This window comes from Octodon degus, unplaced genomic scaffold (assembly GCF_000260255.1).
Source record: "Octodon degus isolate 3935 unplaced genomic scaffold, OctDeg1.0 scaffold00200, whole genome shotgun sequence".
NCBI lineage: Eukaryota > Metazoa > Chordata > Mammalia > Rodentia > Octodontidae > Octodon > Octodon degus.
The window spans coordinates 3870155-3887902 of NW_004524776.1; the positions used below are offsets into that span (position 1 = coordinate 3870155).

General features: G+C 44.8%; 1 protein-coding gene and 1 pseudogene across 1 annotated transcript in view; both read right to left on the reverse strand.

Annotated features, from left to right (window-relative positions):
• The window catches only part of CUNH16orf45 (chromosome unknown C16orf45 homolog), a 157456-nt gene that overhangs the window by 38824 nt on the left and 100884 nt on the right, over positions 1-17748 (reverse strand). The window contains exon 2 of the mRNA XM_004644495.1: positions 17371-17494. Within this exon, the coding sequence (XP_004644552.1) occupies positions 17371-17494 (124 nt within the window). The remainder of the gene's footprint in view (positions 1-17370; positions 17495-17748) is intronic.
• On the reverse strand, positions 6417-7163 carry LOC111813572 (annotated as a pseudogene).

The window sequence follows — 17748 nt, forward strand, 5'->3', positions numbered from 1 at the left end:
GTGAACCACAAAGGAACAGCAAGTGCCCACTCCTGGCTGTTTCAAAGGAAGGCAATGTGAGGCAGTGAACATCATGTGAACAACTGCTGGGAGTCAAGGAGGGAGGGGTTTATGTCGCTTTGCGTCCATGACCAATTTCCTTGGTGTAAATGCTCCCCACCATTGCAGATTTCCAGCTACTTATGGTTTAACAACAGGCTCACAAAATTCCTGAAAACTTATCATCATTATCTGGAGCCAACAACTGAGCAAATTTGGGTTTGCATTTTCAATATGTTTCGAGTATTCGTCCAATGCCTATTTAAACCAGAAACTGAGCACTGTGTTGGGGCAGTATTGGCAATGCTGATGATTTTAGCTATTGTTGTTCCTTTTTTATTAGAAATAACTTAATTTTATTTTAGTTTTTTTATTCCATAATATTATCTTGTTCTTTTTTATTACCTTTTAAAATAATTTTATTGAGAAACACATAGCAATGAGACAGTTTCAAAACCAATTAGTAGAACAGTTTCAATAATTAATACATTGCATATTATCTTAGTGGTTATCCATTATACAAGATGCAGACATGATATCCTGCCCACAAACACTATTAGAGCAAATCTCTCTATTCATTGAATTAAGAGACTTCAGCTGTATATCTATCCTAACTATTTTGAATATACAGATACAAAATGGTCCTTCATTTGTATCCCCTTTTTTGTTCAGTTTTGTCAGAGAAGGGTATTCTATTGCCATATAAATATTGTAAGTGCATGAATTTAGCAAAATATTCCAATATAGTCTCCAGTAGTCCATAATAGTAGTGGGTTATCCATAGGACTGGCAATGTCAAAAGATGTTGACTTCAGTCTTTTACAGCTCAGCATATTAATATGGCTTTACTTTTTATACTTCAGTTTGATACTTTTCTGCTGGGTGGTTAAGACCAATAGCTACTGTTGTTCTGAATTTACTATGTGCTTTATACACATGCACTGCTTCACAGACACAGATCACCTCCATGAGTACTTATAATGAATCTTCAAGGCAGGCACTGCATGCTCCTGTCTCTTACAGGTGAACAGCCTGCAGCTCAGAGAGGTCAAGTGGCTCAACCACAATGATAGTTAGTTAAATGGTGGAACCAAGATGCTAACTTGAATAGTCTGACTCCAGTGTCCACAAGAATGCAGCGAGCAATCTGTTGTTCCAAGGAATTCAGCTCTGATACCAAGTCAACATAACCCTTCTAAAAAAAAAATCTGCAGATGGTAGAGATGGTAGGACTCACTTTACTTAGAGGGCTATTTAGGGACAATCTATTGTTATTCACACATCATCTAGGCAGTCACGAGGAGGAGAGTTACGCCCTGCTCCTATGGACAAAAATTGGAATTTTCCATTACTCAACATCCAAACCTTAACATGAGGAGATGGCTCACTCCGTCACTTATTATCAGAGAAACTAAACAAGGGAGCAGCCTCATTTTCCCGAGCTCAGTCAACCAAGCATAGGTATTAAAAGATGGTGGGGTTAGATGTGTGGTGTCTAACTATGGTGACCATGGCATACTGACCAGACTAGTCCTGTGGTCAGCCTTGGGGCCTTCTGATCCCAATCCATTTCCAAGCTTGTCCCTTCAGACTCATTTTGTTTCTGGGGTCCCCACATACCTGTAACCTGCAATTAATCCTATATTTTACTTGAGTCAGGCAGGGCTGACCTCTGTTGCTTACAGCAAAGAACCTTAATGAAAACAAACTACTCTCCCATGTGGCTCATCACAGTATCAACCACACCAATCTTTTAGAAGTTTTCCCGATTTTACTTTGGTGATTCTCTAATATCTTCTCTGGGTTGGTATCTAGTGAGCTTGTTTTTAAATCCAATTCTGAACAGTAAGAGTGTGTGAGAATGGATCTGTAAGATTTAGGCTTGTGCCAGGTGCTTTTGGGATTTAAAGGCAGAAAACTTTTGTTCTACATCAGTTGTTGTCAGAAAGTAGGGGGCTCCCTAGCAGTGACTTCTTTTCTATGAAGTGAGAAAAAGATTGAGACTGATAGTATGATTGATAAAAAAGCAGCAGTTACTCATAGAAGCCAGAGTATGCCATTGCTATGGTTCAGATATGGTTTTTCACCTAAAAGTTCACCTGCTGGGAGCATGGTCCCAAATCTTACAGATCCATGGAATGGTACTGAAAGGTAGTGTGACCCTTACAAAGTAAGTGTAGTGGGAGCTGGCTGGGTCATGACTGCTCTGTGAAGGGAGCAAGCTGGTCTCAGGGGGTGGGTTGGGTCTCGCGGGAGCTGGTTATTTCTGCAAGAACAAGCTAATGTCAAAGGCTGGGCCCTCCCCAATCTCTCTCTCTCTCACTGTGTGCCATCCTCTCTCTTCACATGGCTCCACCATGTGATGCATCCTCCATGTTGCACGGATGCTTGCACCATGCTAGTTGGACTTGTCAGCCATTAGAATCATGACTCAAACAGACAAACTTATATTCAGATATTTTGTTACAGTAATACAAAACAGATAGAGACAGGGATGGTTGGTGATTTCTGCAGTTCAGACAGTGTTTCTGTCTTTACCTGCTATTGGGATGCTTTTGGAACAGTTTCACTTTTTATTTGATCTACTACAATGACCTTGTATGATATTGGCAATCAGCAAAATCATCTGTGCTCAACAGGTAGTACCTTGACCAAGCTGTGACTGCCAAGCTGGTTGTAGGCTGCCAGAGATAGCTTTTGCTTTTCCTGAAGCATCAGAAGTAATTTCTATACTTTCTATACCCCACAAGTAATTATGAAACACATGGCCAGAGATCTGTCTGCTTTTGCCCTCCCTGCAGTGCCCGGAATGTTGCCTTACTACAAAAGGTCCCCTGTGAATACTCAGTGAACTACACTGCTGTACAAAGAACTCCCTGAGCCCTGGCGTCACCATTACCCTGAATAGATTCTAAAAACAAATGTCGAATGAACACCAGTCAAACATTTATTTAACTTGTTAATAAGGGAACCAGAAGATAAGAAAGCTCATTCTAAGAACCTTTAAGGAACCAGATTTATGGTGACATTTCATAAGAATCCTAGAGTGGTTCCACATGAAGCTGGTTAACATCCTACAGAGCAATAACACCATATCCTGTAGAGTTAGGTTCTCTGCGGGGCAGAAATCTACTAGCTAATGTTCAATTCTAGTAAAGTGGTGTGTGATGAAGTTAGATAATTACTCTTCCAGCTAATGAAATAGTCCTTGGGCAGGCCTCTAAGCAGAGTCCTAGGACACCTTGGAAAGGACATTTTCTCCATCCTCTTTCCTTATTTCCAATTTTTATTTAAAAATATAATAAAGGGCTTTGGTCTTGAAAGGGCACACATTCAACTGGCATCCTTCCAGTGCCACAGCAGCAGCATCCTCACCAATATTTATCGAGTAGTTATTACACAGTTAGGTATGTAATAATTTTTAAGTGTATTTTTCTCATCTATTTATATAGAATACATTCCTGTGAGATAATTTATTCTGAGAAAAATAGGTATGCTATCATAAAATATATTTAGCTTTTGTCATATATATATATATATATATATATATTTTTTTTTTTCAATATCCGAGATCACACTCAGGACCCTGCACTTGCCAGGCATGTGCTTATGTCTCTGAGCTATCTCCCTGGCTGTCCTATATTCTTGACACAGAGTTCTTATAATCCCTGAATTTTCTAAGTTATTCATAAGAATCCACTTTTAATCACACCTGGGGTTCTGTTAGTAAGGTGGCTGAGGGTGGGACCTTATATACTGAAGAGGCAGCTTTAGGATGGGAACTGGTCATCTAGAAGGCCAAACCAGTGATCAGAGAGTGGGACCAGAGAGTGGAACCCCACAATTCAGCCAGTCATCCACCTCTGGAAAGAGAGAGGGAGTCCAGACTACATCATGAAACCTTCCGAAGGATGAGCTTCAGGGAGTGGCAGGCTTGGTGTCACACCCCAGTACTGGGAAGGTGGGACACCCACAGAGGAGGAGAAGACAGCACCCTGTTGATTCTTTGCCCCAAGTGTCACTTTCATTTAGGTGCTCCTGAGTTATCTCCTTCAAAATGAACTAGGAAACACAGGTAAAGTACTTTCTTATTCTGGTAAAATATCAAACTGAGACAGGGCATTATGGGACCTCCAAATCTTGAGTCAGTCAGGCAAAAATCAGGGCAACCTGGGACTTACACCTAGCATCTGAAGTACAGGCAGTCTGGTAAGACAGAGCCCTTGAACTTCTGGAAAGTTGTGCTAACTCCAGGTAAAGAGTGTCAGAATTAGACTGGTGGACACCCAATTGGTGCCAAAACTCAGAGAATTAATTTGGTGTGTGGTATGTATTTGTTTGGTGTCAGAAACATAAACACAAACACAAGCATGCACATTTGGTATCAGAGGTTGTCTCAGAAACCACCACACAGGCTCCAGAGAGGTTAAGTAGTTTGCCTGTGATCACACCGCTGTTAACACTTCTGGGACACAGACCTCACAAACATGGAGCCCTTAACGCGTAAACATGTGCCTGGTTGTGTGGTGGCCTCACAGAACCCATGGAGGAGTTGTCCATGAGGCTCTTTCAGGTGAGGAAAGCAGGGCTCAAGCTAGGTCAGTGTTTCCTAGGTATCACCCATTTGCGTGTCACCACAGCAGTGTTCCCAAGGTCTTCTTCCCCCTGTGGTATTATTTTTCTTCATGTTGATTCATTTTTCTATAGAATCATAAGTTAAAAAAAAACAACAACAACTAGAGAGATGGCAGACAGCAGAGGCAGAGGTCTGACTCCTCCAGGCAAGGCACCCAGTTATTAATCCTGAGGCCCAGCTTGGGCTGGAGTAGCCTTGCTCTGATCTGAGATCACACAGAATTTTTCCCCGAATGGCTGAAGATCAGTTCTCATGAGACCAAGAAGCAGTGTGAGTACTTCAAAACATGGAATAGGAAAGAATAATCACCATCTTCAAGGAAAAAGGAGGGCACAGAACTTGGCACTGGGTGCCTATTAAATGACCCAGCACAGCACACCAAGTGTCCTCTGGGAAAGCCCCCAGCAAGCCAAAATGTCCGTTGATGTGGAATCCCCCCACCCCCACCAAGAGTTATTTTCAGGGGAGGGTTTTTAAAAATTATTTATTTTATTTTATTTTTTTTTTTGTTTTCAAAGTGAAATTTATGTCTTATTATATAAGTGGGTGGTTGTTGTCTTGGGTCAAACAACGGCTCCAGAGCTCACAGTTTGCAGAAAGACCCCCAAGAATCTGCGGCGGATCCACTGGAGGGCTCCTTTGGAGACCAGCTCTAGACTGAACTCGGCTGTGCATTGTTTCCTCTCACCTTCACGCCAGCTCTGTGACATGTGAACTGTCACTGGACCAGTTTTACACCTGAGGAATCTGAGCTCGAAAGTTCAGCCAGTCAGTGATAGACTGGAGGTGACTTTTCATACTGAGTGGCTCCACAATTCCGCTTTGTCATTAGTTCATCATGATCCTAAGACCATTCCAAAGTTCAGTGAAGAAACTCAGAAATTTCATGTCTCCTATCAGCTTGTTCTATTTATTTATTTACTTATTTATTTATTTTGGTGTCAGGGACCAAACTCAGGACCTGGTGTTTGCCAGGCAGGCATTTATGCCCCTGAGCTATCTCTCCGGCCCCTTGATTTTTTAAAATAAAAAGATGAATGATAAAAGAGACTCTGTTGGTTTTTAAATTTCAGAAGCAGATGACAAATGGGAAAAATGGGGATGGAATCATTATCGAATGATGTGTTTTAGGCTATAAGCTATAAGAAAACTATAATTATAATTTCCTTGTTAAGAGTTCAGTCAAAGACATAATCAGTGGAATTAGATAACAGATGTGGTGGTGAGACCACAGCGGTCACACACCACAGGAGGCCACAGATACCTATTCCCTCTGGTTCTGGCCACGCTTCTGAGCTCCTGGAGACCAAGGTGCCTGGACCGTGCCAGGCAATCACAAAGAGGAAAGCTGAAACTTTCTGTCTGAGGCAAATTTCATTCAGAAAAACTAGGGAAGGATGTAGGAAGACAAATCATGAGTAAGCATCACGGATGTTGTGCTGCACCCAGCGGAGAGGTGGGGGAAAGTTGCTAGGTCCTCTTATGCCTCCTGATGCCCCAACCTAACTTGGACCACTTAGATGAGAGCACTGCCCTTCTCTTTTGTTTTTTATAAATTGGATTTACTGGTACAGAAAAGCATCCTTTGGTGACTGATTCCTGACCTAGACTTTGGCTTCTCAAGCTGTTGATCACAACATGATAAGGTTCTGCTGTGTTTGTTTTCTGGTGCTTCTCTTTAGTATTCTTCTCTTCAAGCACATTCTTTTCTTATGGGGGTGGGAAGTGTCCACTTCTGGAATTAAAGCTGGAGGAGTATTGCATGCTCTATGGTTGATTTTATCCTCCCTTTTCCAGTGTGCTGGGCAGCCAGAGCGGAGCAGCTGAGGGTCTTGTGGGCATTCCCATGGGAACACTGGAGGACTTTGGTCTGCAGATCAGCCAATTTTTTTTTTTTTTTTTTTTTTTTTTTTTTTTGTGGAACCAGGGATTGAACTCAGGCCCTTGCACTTGCCAGGGAAGTGCTTATTCTACTGAGCCATCTCCCCGGCCCCCTCAGCCAAAATGCTGATGCTTCTACTTCTTAAGCAGCTTTCTGCTGCTGCTCAGTGGTGACTGCAGAACCCCGAGCTTCTCTTCTCCTGGTGAGCCAGCCACTCTCTGTAGAATGCACCCTGTTTCTTTATCATTCGATCTTTCTCTTCCAGCTTCTTAGCCAGGTGCTCTGCCTTCATACTTCCTCCTCCCTTGGTATCCTTTCTCTCTGACAGCTCTGGTTAGCTGCTCATTGCTGCAGTCCCCTCCATGTCTGGGTCTTTCCCTTGCTTTAGTTGTTTCTGGTTCTCAGATTCCTTCTTGGCTTGCTTCAGTTCTTCAGCTGCTCTTCTTTTCAGTTCTTCAGCAGAAACCAGATGCTCTTCACCATGGCTATGTTTTCGTTCTCATCTACCTCCAAGGTGACCCGGTGAGTGCTGGCCATCCTGCCCACTGTTCCTGCCTCTGTCCCTGCCAAGTCTGATGGCTGACCCAGGAGCACATTAAGGCCCATGTACACACATGCACATGGAGGACAGGACACGTCCCTTACCCAGTGGGAGCAAGACTGTGACCCCAGCACTTTCTTTGTGACTCTCCCTGGTGGTTCTGATACATGGCTAAGGCTGAGAAACAGAGGGCTGGAGGAGATGTCTTCCTGGTGCTGGAGGATGGATTTTGCCACCTCCAGCCTCTGTCTGCTTCAGCCAGGGTCTCAACATGCATCAGTCAGTCCCAAACACAGAAGCAGAAGTACCACAAGTTATGGGACAGGTGATGCATTGCAAGAGTTAGAACTTTTACAGCCATGGGCAGAGCTGAGGAGGTGACGACCTGGCCAGGAAATAGAGGAGAGGTGGGGTTGTCAACCAGTGATCTTGAAGGTCAGACACAGCTAGCTGGTCAGATGGCTGCAGAGAGGAGCAGGAGGAGGCTTAGAAGGCTGCTGTTTTGCCTCATGAGGTGGGCCCTAGTCAGCAGGGGCAGTGGTCAGGCAGACAAACCAGAAGGGAGGCAGAGGAGAGGGAGGCCAAGCCAGAACCTCTGGGACCCTTCCCATCTAACCATGATGGCTTTCAAGCAGTGAATGCTCTGGTTCTCTTTTATCTTAGTCCATTTGGGGTCACTATAACAGAGCAATATATTTATTTATAATAAGCAGAAATGTATTGGCTCAAAGTTCCAGAGGCTAGAAGATCTGGAATATCAGGGTGCTGGTATCTGGCAAAGTTCTTCCAGTTCTATCATCACATGATGGGAGGTCAAAGAGAAGAACAAAAGAAAGAAAACGAAGAGGTGAAGCCATTTCCTCTCTAAGCAACCCAATCTCAGCCAGGTGCAGTGGTGTACACCTGTGATGCCAGCGTGCTAGTAGGCTGAGTCAGGATGATCACAAATTCCAGCCCAGCCTGGACAACTTAGTGACTTAGCAAGACTCTGTCTCAAAATAAAAATGGGCTGAGAATGTAGAACTCATGTGAAGGGCTCAAGATCTCAAGGTGGATGCCTAGTAACACCACACACACACACACACACACACACACACACACACACAGAACCCATGCCTATGATAGCAATTTTAATCTATTCTTTTGGAAAAGGGGCAGGGCTTTCCTTACCTATACTGATATAATGCTAATAAAATCTACCTGGCCCTCTTTTTTGGACAGTTTTGAGTTAGAACCATAAGGGAAGGGACTCAGGGACATATACCTCATCCCAGTTAATTTTTCAATAGAATAATTACAGTACTACCTAGAAGGAGCAGAAATCTACTCAGAGCTCTCTCAATAAGAAGAAAGTCTAGGGGGCCTGGCCTTAGCTCAGTTGTTTAAGTGGCTGCTTCCACAAAGCTGTAAGCCTCAGGTTGCTGTAGTTCGATCCCCACAACACTCCAGCCAGCCAAACCACCCCTTAGGGCATTTAGAGCAAAAAAAAAAAAAGAAAGTCTAGTGAATGTGCAAGAAAGTGGAACAGCCTGTTATATGAATAGCCAGGACTTCTGCAGCCCTATTCAGTTGTGCTGGGGGGAGGGGAAGAATAGTTTTTGTTTGAATCTTATCTAGATAACTGCCTGGAGTGTCCTTGTGTCTTTTGGTGTCATGGGTCTGAGGAGTCAAACAGCTCTGCATATGGCAAGCAGAGGAAGCCTTTGGAATGAGAAGAACTGAGACAAAAGAGAAGCATCAGACAGAAGGTGGCACTGGGCCTCGGCTGTGGAAAAAGCTGCCTTAAGGCATAGGGAGGTGGCCAAGAGTGTCAGCTGATAGTGCTGATTTCTACTCTTCTGGTTAAGGCCATATGGACACCATGAGGCCCTTTTTAAAAATCAAGGACTTTGCAGTCTGGTTGTCTGAGGAGGAGCAGTGGACCAGCACCAAAGATTGACACTGGCAACTGTGTCTGCTGGGAAGAGCTCAGCAAGACCCCATTCCTTGATCCTCAGTTCTACCTCCTCAAATGGCCTGAGGAAATGGATATTTTGGGGTATTTTTGTTGTTCCTCTCAGTGGAAAGTCTTCTCCCATACTGAGATAGTATTTGTAGTGATTCATGGTAGCCTTGATTTCATGACTCAGGTTCCACACAAAAGAAACAAACTCTCATCCCAGCACAGCGATACCTTCAAGAGAATCCCAAGTTCAAGTCCTGCCTGGGCAATTTTGTGAGACTCTGTCCCAAATAAAAAATAAAAGGGGTTAGGGACATAGTCAGTAACAGAATGCTTGTGGTTTGATCCTTAGTACCACACATACAAGGAAAGAAAGAAACAAAGAAAGAAAGTGGGCAGGGGAGATAGCTCAGTAGAATAAGTGCTGGCCTGGCAAGCACAGGTCCTGAGTTCAATCCCTGGTACCACAAAAAAAAAAAAAAAAAAAAAAGAGAGAGAGAGAAACCAAACAGATTCTCTAACATAACAGTTCTTCAGATATTTTGAGACAAATATCTGGCACTTGTTGAACCTTCTCATCTGAACAAACTTATTTTGAAAGAAACACTCATACCCTCCAACTGGCTCCCTTTTCTGTGCCTTCTCTTCAAGATAAAGAGACTGTTATTAAAAACAAGAGCCTAGGTCTACTGTCCATTCTCACATCCTTACCTATTCACTTCTAAACTCACTGTCTTCCTGGAGGAAGGAAAAGGAACATTCAATGAATGCTTCTATTGTAGCTAGCGCTGGGCTGACCACTTCATATAGGTGATCTCTACTAGTCCTTGTAGCCACCTCAGGACACACTGGCTGCACACTTGACATATGTGGCAACCCAGGTTCAGAGAGGTTAAAATATTTTGTGAAAGAGTCAGAATTTAAAATCTGGACATTATCCTAAGCAAGTACACATCTTTCTTTTTATCCAGAAGCAATTCCGCCAAAGATTGAGACATCTAATAATAAAAAACAGCCATTGACTCTCCTTTGGCAGGACCTATCAAGGAGTGTCTTAGAAGGATCAGATGGAGCTTGAGACCCCTGAGGGGCTGAGTGGCCTGAAAGAGGGTGGGGTTCCAGGAGAACAGCGGACCTGCTGAACTCATTGCTGCATGAGCAGCAGGCAGAGAAATGATGCAAATGAAGCCAGTTAGGGCGTTGTCTTAAGAGGGTGGCAGCCTCTTAAGAGACTGTGCATGCACAGACCCAAGACACCAAGGCACGCACACCTGCTGAGCTGCTTGTAGCCACATTCTCTCCCATTCCTCATGAAGTACCCTGTCCCAGACATCGCATGAGAGGGCCTGTGTCTTATCTGAAGGAAAATAGGAACAAAAGGTCCAGCCAAGCACTGATTCAATTCTGACCACGGGCCACGCAGACAAGTACTCTTCAATCTCTGTGTCCACGCAAACTAGAAGAGAGTGGAAAACCCCTAGTGACCAGGCCACTGTATGTGTGGCTTACTGGTATCCTGTCTCCCTGCTAAATGCTCTTCTTGGGTAATTCAGAAAATGATGGGAAGCCTGCAAAGAAGAAGCAGTGAGGGGGCCCCACATGGGCACTGCCTCACCCTTCATGCAGCTTCTCGATGGCCGTGTCTGTCTCTGTCACTGTCACTGCCACAGAAGCAGACAACAGAATGGTGGTTGTCAGGGGGGTGAATGGGTACTTTCAGTTTAATAGGTTTCAGTTGTGCAAGACCTAAGAAGGGATGGATGGTAGCAGTGGCTGTAGCACATTATGACAGTATCTAATGCCAGTGAACTGTCACTTAAAAATAGCTAAAATAGTAAATTTTAAGTTATGTCTATTTTACCACAATATAAAACACAGGGTGAATAGTGTGGATGTGTTTGTGAGCATTGATAACACACACATAGGTATAGAATAATAAAGCAGTTATGGTCCCATCATCCCGCTGAAGTAGCAACTTCTATGTGACTCTCAGAAGCACTCGTGTGCTCTTTCCTCAGGCCCCCGGGATGAGCACTATCATGAATCTGTGTTTTTATTTTTATAGCTTACCATCCATATAAGAATATTTGATCTCATGTTTACATGATTCTATGTTTTAATTTTACATATTTTGGTCACTATAAAGTCTTCTACTAGATGTCATAGTTTGGAGGTCCACCTGTGGTAGCACCTATTGATCATTCATTTTCACTATTGTGTAGTGGTAGAGCTGGTTTCCCTTTATCTTAATCATTTTTCTCTGGCCTCCTAGGCCGTGACTACCCAGGTAAAGTATCCTGGTAGAAATTTCTCAGAATAAACAGTGCTTTTAAAGGGTCCTTCAGAGAAACAGAGTCAGTAGGATTTTTTTTATACATAATAAAGTGATTTATTATAAGGAATTGGTTCATCAGATTTCAGAAGCTGTTCCATCCCAAGATCTAAATCAGGAGGCTGGAGACCTGGGAGAGGCAGTGGAGTAAGTCCCAGTGCAGAGGTCACAGGCTTGATCCCCAAGGAGAGCCAATGTTTCAGCTGGAATCCAAAGGCTAGAAATTATCAGCTTCTCAGCTCAATTAGCCAGGTAGGTAGAGTTCCCTATCACTGGACCTTTCTGTTTTATTCTGGCCTTCAACTGATGGGATACAGCCCACCCAGAGAGGGTAAGCTGCTGTCTTCCATCTACCATTAAAACATTCATCTCCTCTAGAAACACCCTCAGAGACATGCCCAGAATCATGACTGACTGAAAGTCTATGCATGCTGTGCCCCGGGCCGGTTGACACACAAAAGGTCACACACAATGATCTCCGGCCCAGCTCCCCAGGGCCAGGAGGTTCCCAGGAGATCACCTGAAAAAGAGGCACTCAGAGATAATGGAATGGAGTAGACTGATCACAGATGGCTTCCAGAGAGAAGGATTTCCTTTTGTGTGCTTTGTTCTGACTGTGAAAGACATTTTGGAACAGGAGGAGCTTGTCAAATGAGGGCTGTTTCTTTGCCCATCAATCACCTCTGGCCCCTGGCCATTGTAACACATTCCAGCACACTTAGCAGCCCCCAGGAGGGCTCCTCATCCTGACAGCTCTCCCGCAACACCTCCTCCCTCGCTCATCCCCAGCTGCCCAACTCTGGCCTGTTCGTTCAAGGCCTCTTCCAGGCCTCTCCTTCCTACTCTGTAAATCCTTGGATATTTTGTCCAAGACAAAGTGCCTTTTAGATCTTCTGCAATGAGGGGCATCTCGCCCACCTGGTGTGTACAGCGGCCCTAGCAATGCGACCTGTTCTTGGGAGATGCTATTTAAAACCCAGAGTGCAACTGGAGTGATGCAGAACTGAGCGGCAGAGATGTGTCAGGTTACATAAACGCACATGCTTCACTCTGCCTTTGGGTTGAAGCACTCCTAGCAGACTTCCAAATTACCAGTTTATGAAGGGAAAATAAGTATAGGAACTAATGTTAAAATAATAATAATAATAATAATAATAATAATGATAATAATAATAATAATAATAAATAATAACAATACAATCAAGGCCCTTGGTAGAGTGGACTTGCTGGCTGAGAGCTACACTTAGGCAGCCCACCCATCTCTCAGAATGGCTCCTAGGCCCAGCTGGTCTCTGGAGATGACTCAGCAGCCCCAGCACCTGCCTTCTCCTCCCTCAGAGACAGTGATAACAGTTAAAGGAAGGAAAAATAAAGCTTTCATCTGCTTACTCCCAAGGAAAAGCTGCCTGCCTACATAGGTGTCATTTTTTATACCTTGCTGCAGCACTGGCAGGGAGAGACCCTTGTTCCCATTGTACAAATGGAGAAACTGAAGCTTTAACAGGGCTGACTATGTACTCTAGGCTACACAAGTTGGTTAGAAGTAGAACTAGTTGTAACATCAGTTGAAAGAACCCATAGCTTGACTCCCAAGACGGACTTGCCCCAGATAGCCTGAGTTATACATTGTCTGTTATCTAATGGAACCTGTACAACCCTGGGCAAATGACTCAACCTCTCTTGCCTCTGTTTCTTTGTATATAAAGTGGGTGTGTATGTTATTACCTGCATATAGGGTTGTGGTAGGGATTAAATCTATTAAAATCACAAGACTTAGGATATTATAGCTGGGGAGATAGCTCAGTGGCATAAGTGCCTGCCTGGCAAGTGCAAAGTCCTGTGTTCAATCCTTGGTACCAGTAATAATAATAACAATAACAATAACAATAACAATAATAATAATAATAATAAAGAAACAGAAGAAAATCTTCAATTTTTTAAAAAAGAATATTATCCAGGATGGCACATAGTCAAACATCCATCTTATTTCTATTATCTCGCCTCCAATTCCTTCCTGGTTTCCAGGGACTGATCTCTTCCTTATACCAGGTGCTTCTAAAGACAGTGAAGTTTAAGAGTTCAAGTCTAGGCTCTGGAGATATTGTATCTGCAGGGCTGGACTGCTGAGTTCTGCCCTGCCACAAGCCACCTCCCCAGCCTGCTGCAGTGCTGCCTCTGGCTGATTAAAAGCCGTCACTGTCTGGAGCAAGCTGAGAGACAGGGCACTCATCCCTTTTATGAAAATCCAGCAAGCGGGTGTGACAAGGAGATAACCAGACCTTGCCCCTTTCTGAAGCTGAAGATACTTAATTATCTGAAACTCTAACAAACAGCAGGAGGGTGCTTGAGATGTGGGGAAGCTAAGCCAGGAAACCAGGGCCTGCGAGAATTATTAAGGCTAATGAGGTGAGTTGGGGCTGGGATGAAGGGTAAGAAAATGAGCCCGAGGTGGCCAGCAGCCTCCAGGACTTCTCGTTCACAGTGGAACAGGATGGGAGATGGGGAAGACAGCATGCAGAGTCTCGGAGGAAACAGCAGCCCTCAGAACCCGCTGCCCACTGCAGAGGAGGCTTTGTGAAACTGAGGGGCTTACTGGGTTGTTCCAGTAAAGTCCATGCAATGGCCAGACCTCAGGAGGCAGACCTCAAAGTGCCATTTGGCAAGTTAGAAACCAGACAAAAAGTTAGGGAAGACAGAGGAGATGTGTGGGGGACACTCACCAGCTGGGGGCTCACTGGTAGCTGAGCTGTCAGCCTGGCTACGGCCTCTATATCTGACCTCATGGCCCTGAGTCAGGGCAAGAAACTACATGAGGAGTATCTTGATTCAGCCTTCTGAGAGTGGTCATGATGCAGAGGTTATGTGACAGTGGGTACAAAGGGGGTTAGCATAAGCCTGGAGCCACAGTCAGGGTTCAGTTGATGTTGTTCTTGAGAATCTAAGCTGACTAGGGCTCTGCAGTAAAGGCCCAGCAAGTTGACTTTACAATGCTTGACTAAGCTGCAGCTCATCATTTTGGGCTCCAAAGTAAACTATCAGTTGCTTATGTTCAAAGAAAGAGCATGGAAAAAATCCAAAGTGGGATCCATTTTGTTTACAGTGCACTCAGCTGAAGATGATAAAGCAAGACAATTGTGACGTGATGCTTTTGTTCCTGCTGCAGAGCCCCTTTCCTCTTTGCTTCAGGAGCTCCTGGCTGGATGCCACAATCCCACATCATCACATTTGTCTTGCTTTGTCATCTTCAGTTGAGTGCAAATGTATGGGTTTCAAATCCTGTTTCTGCCTTTTGCTGGTTACTGAGCTTAACAAGCCACTTGCCTCTCTCACCTCAATTTCCCTGGCCAGAAGTAGAAGGAATCGAACCCACCTCACAGGAGTTCTTGTGAGAATTTGAAAAGCCACATAAGTGAACTAATGTGTGCAGTGCACACCATGCACCATGACATATCAAAAAACAGCAGCTCTTGGTTGTAGGCCCAAGGTCACAGAACAAGGACACGGGAGAGCCAGGCTGCCTCCTGAGCTGACAGCTGAGTTCCCACCAGCTCCCTGGGAATGGGTAAATGGTCTACCTCTCTGGCCTCAGAATCCTGACAGGAGAGAAAAGGGCCAAGGCAGCGAGGTGGGTCCCAGAGGAAAGGGTAGGGCATGGCAGAAAGGGAGCCAGAAGGAACTACTCTAAACTTCGGGGTAGCATGAGGAAGGCAGCAGCCACTGACCCTGTTCTGAGGACTCCCACAAGGCAGGAGGCCTTGGAAGTGAGGCCACACCAGCTGCAAAACGTGGGCTGACTCCTGCAGGCTCCACGGGAGGTGGCAGGAGCGATGTGTTTACTTTGGAGCAGGTGTGATTGAGCCAGTGTCATTGTGGTCATTACATCCAACCTGTTTCAGCCAAGTGCTGCCACATTTTTATGACTTGGAGCTTTCTCCTCTGAGCTTGAAAATGCTCAGTAGTGCTGGAATTCTACGTGCTTGTTACTCTGTGCCAAGAGCACTACCATGTGCGAATCTGTGTGAGCATACAGGAAGGAGGGTTGTTGGGGGGTGGGTGCTGAAGTATGTTGTACATTTGGCAAATATTAACTAGCCTGACAATTGCCAAGAGCCATTCAAGGTGCCAGGAATATGCAACAGAGATGAAGATGGATCAGGCCTGATATGATTTAGATTGGAAATGCCCACCCCCCAAACATTCATCAGTCGAAGGCCTGGTCCCCAGGGCAGCAGTATCCTAGAAGTCTCATTTTAGAAAGGAACAAGGAGAGCAAAGAGGAGCAGAGTATAATAATGTTCCCTCCCAGCTCAACCTTCTGCAAGATGCAGCCTGCCTAGAGGTGCTCCCGGCTCATTGATCCCAAAACTGCACAGAGGACTCTGAGCTGGCTGGGACTGAGGATGTGGCACATTCCCATCTAGACAGATGCCTCATCCATCATCCTCAGAACTCCCAGGCCAGAGGGCTGGGAGCCAAGCTTATGCTGAATTCGGTCGCACAGCTATTCCTCAGAGCTGATCCTTCCACAGATGTGGGCTTATCCTGTAGGTGGATTCTGTTCTTATCTACATTTTGGAGAAGCCCAAGGTAATGGAAAGCCAAGCTAGAATGCAGTGTGACCCAAAGTGCTTGCTAAATAAATGAATCAGTGGAAGAAGCAAGGAAAGAAGGAGTGAGAGAATAGAGGATGGGAAAAGGGAAAAAAACTATATTTACCATGATAATTCCTTTAAGAAATGTAAACTCCATGAAGATAGGAAATTTGTATTAATCAGCTTTCTGTTGCTTTCAGAAAATAACCTCACAAAATCAACTTATAGAAGGGAGGGCTTATAATGGCTCAAAGTTTGAGTTTATAGCCATTTGGCTCCATTGCTTTGGGGCTGAGGTGAGTCAGAACATCATGGTTGGGGAGTGTGTTGTTGTGGTGGCTGCTCACCTTATGGCAGCCAGGAATGAGAGAGAGGGAGAGGGAGAGGGAGAGGGAGAGGGAGAGGGAGAGGGAGAGGGAGAGGGAGAGAGAGAGAGAGAGAGAGAGAGAGGAGGGAGAGACAGAGACAGAGACAGACAAAGAGACAGAGACAAAGAGACAGATGGGGAGACAGAGAGAGACAGAGACAGAGGGAGACAGAGAGATAGAGACAGACAGAGATACAGAGATAGACAGAGAGACAGAGTGAGGCAGAGAGAGACATGGAGATACACACACATGCATGTGCACATACATACACACGCACATGCACACAGACAGGAAGGGTGGGGCTGGGGAGAAAATATGCCCCTCAAATGCATGCTACTAGTAACCCATTTGTTGTGGTTTGTGTTTAGATGACACCCCCAAAGCCTCATGCAATTATGGGGTTGGCTTCTAAGTTTTGACTGACTCATGGTCCAATGCTGGGATTATGGGAGTGAGTGCTATCCCCACCCTGGTGCCTGTAGCTTGCATACAACATAAGGGAAGGAAAGAGGCTTGTTTTCTGCTGCTCCCCCTTCTGCTGCCTTGAACTGTTGCCACTGTGCCACACCACCCTGTCATGGAGCCAGTTGAGTATGGACTGAAACCTCCATGAACTGTGAGCTAAATAAGCCTTTCCTTCCTTAATTCTGGGTGTCAGGTATTTTGTCTCAGCAATGAGAAAAAAGAAATCAACATACCACTCATTCTACCCAGGCCTTGCTGCCTAAAGTTTCTACCACACCCTAATATCCCATTCATCTATGAACCTATCAATGGATTAATCAACTAATGATGTCAGAGCACACATGACCCACTCACCCTCCAAAAGCCCCATCTCTGAGCACTGCTGCCCTGGGACCCAAGTCTTCAACACACAAACATTCCAGGGCATGAGAATCAACAGAGATTTTTTTAAATGGCTATAATGCTTTATCCCAGTGCCTGACATGCAGTAGGCCATGAGGAAACTCAGGACCTCCAGGACCCCGCCCTCCTCACACCTCTTCCTCTTCTTGGCCACTTCCCTGCTTTACTTACATGAACCTGAGCTCAGACTCCCGTCTGACCAAGACTTCCCGGAGGCGCTGTATTTTTGCCATCTCCAACTCAATCTCTTCTGGCATCATGGTTGTCTCTGCCATGGAGATGATGTCCAGTTGATCTGTGCAGGAACACAAAACACAGGTGTCAGGATGCTGCGACCACATGAGTTTAAAGAATTCCTGCCATCATCCTGGGTCCAGGGACCAGCACACATATGGGGATGCACCGATATCGCATACACACACCTCAACATATACTGCAAATGTGTCTCTGTGAATGGGCCCTCTGGAGTCTGCAAGACACATCTTTCTTTCTTTCTTTCTTTCTTTCTTTCTTTCTTTCTTTCTTTCTTTCTTTCTTTCTTTCTTTCTT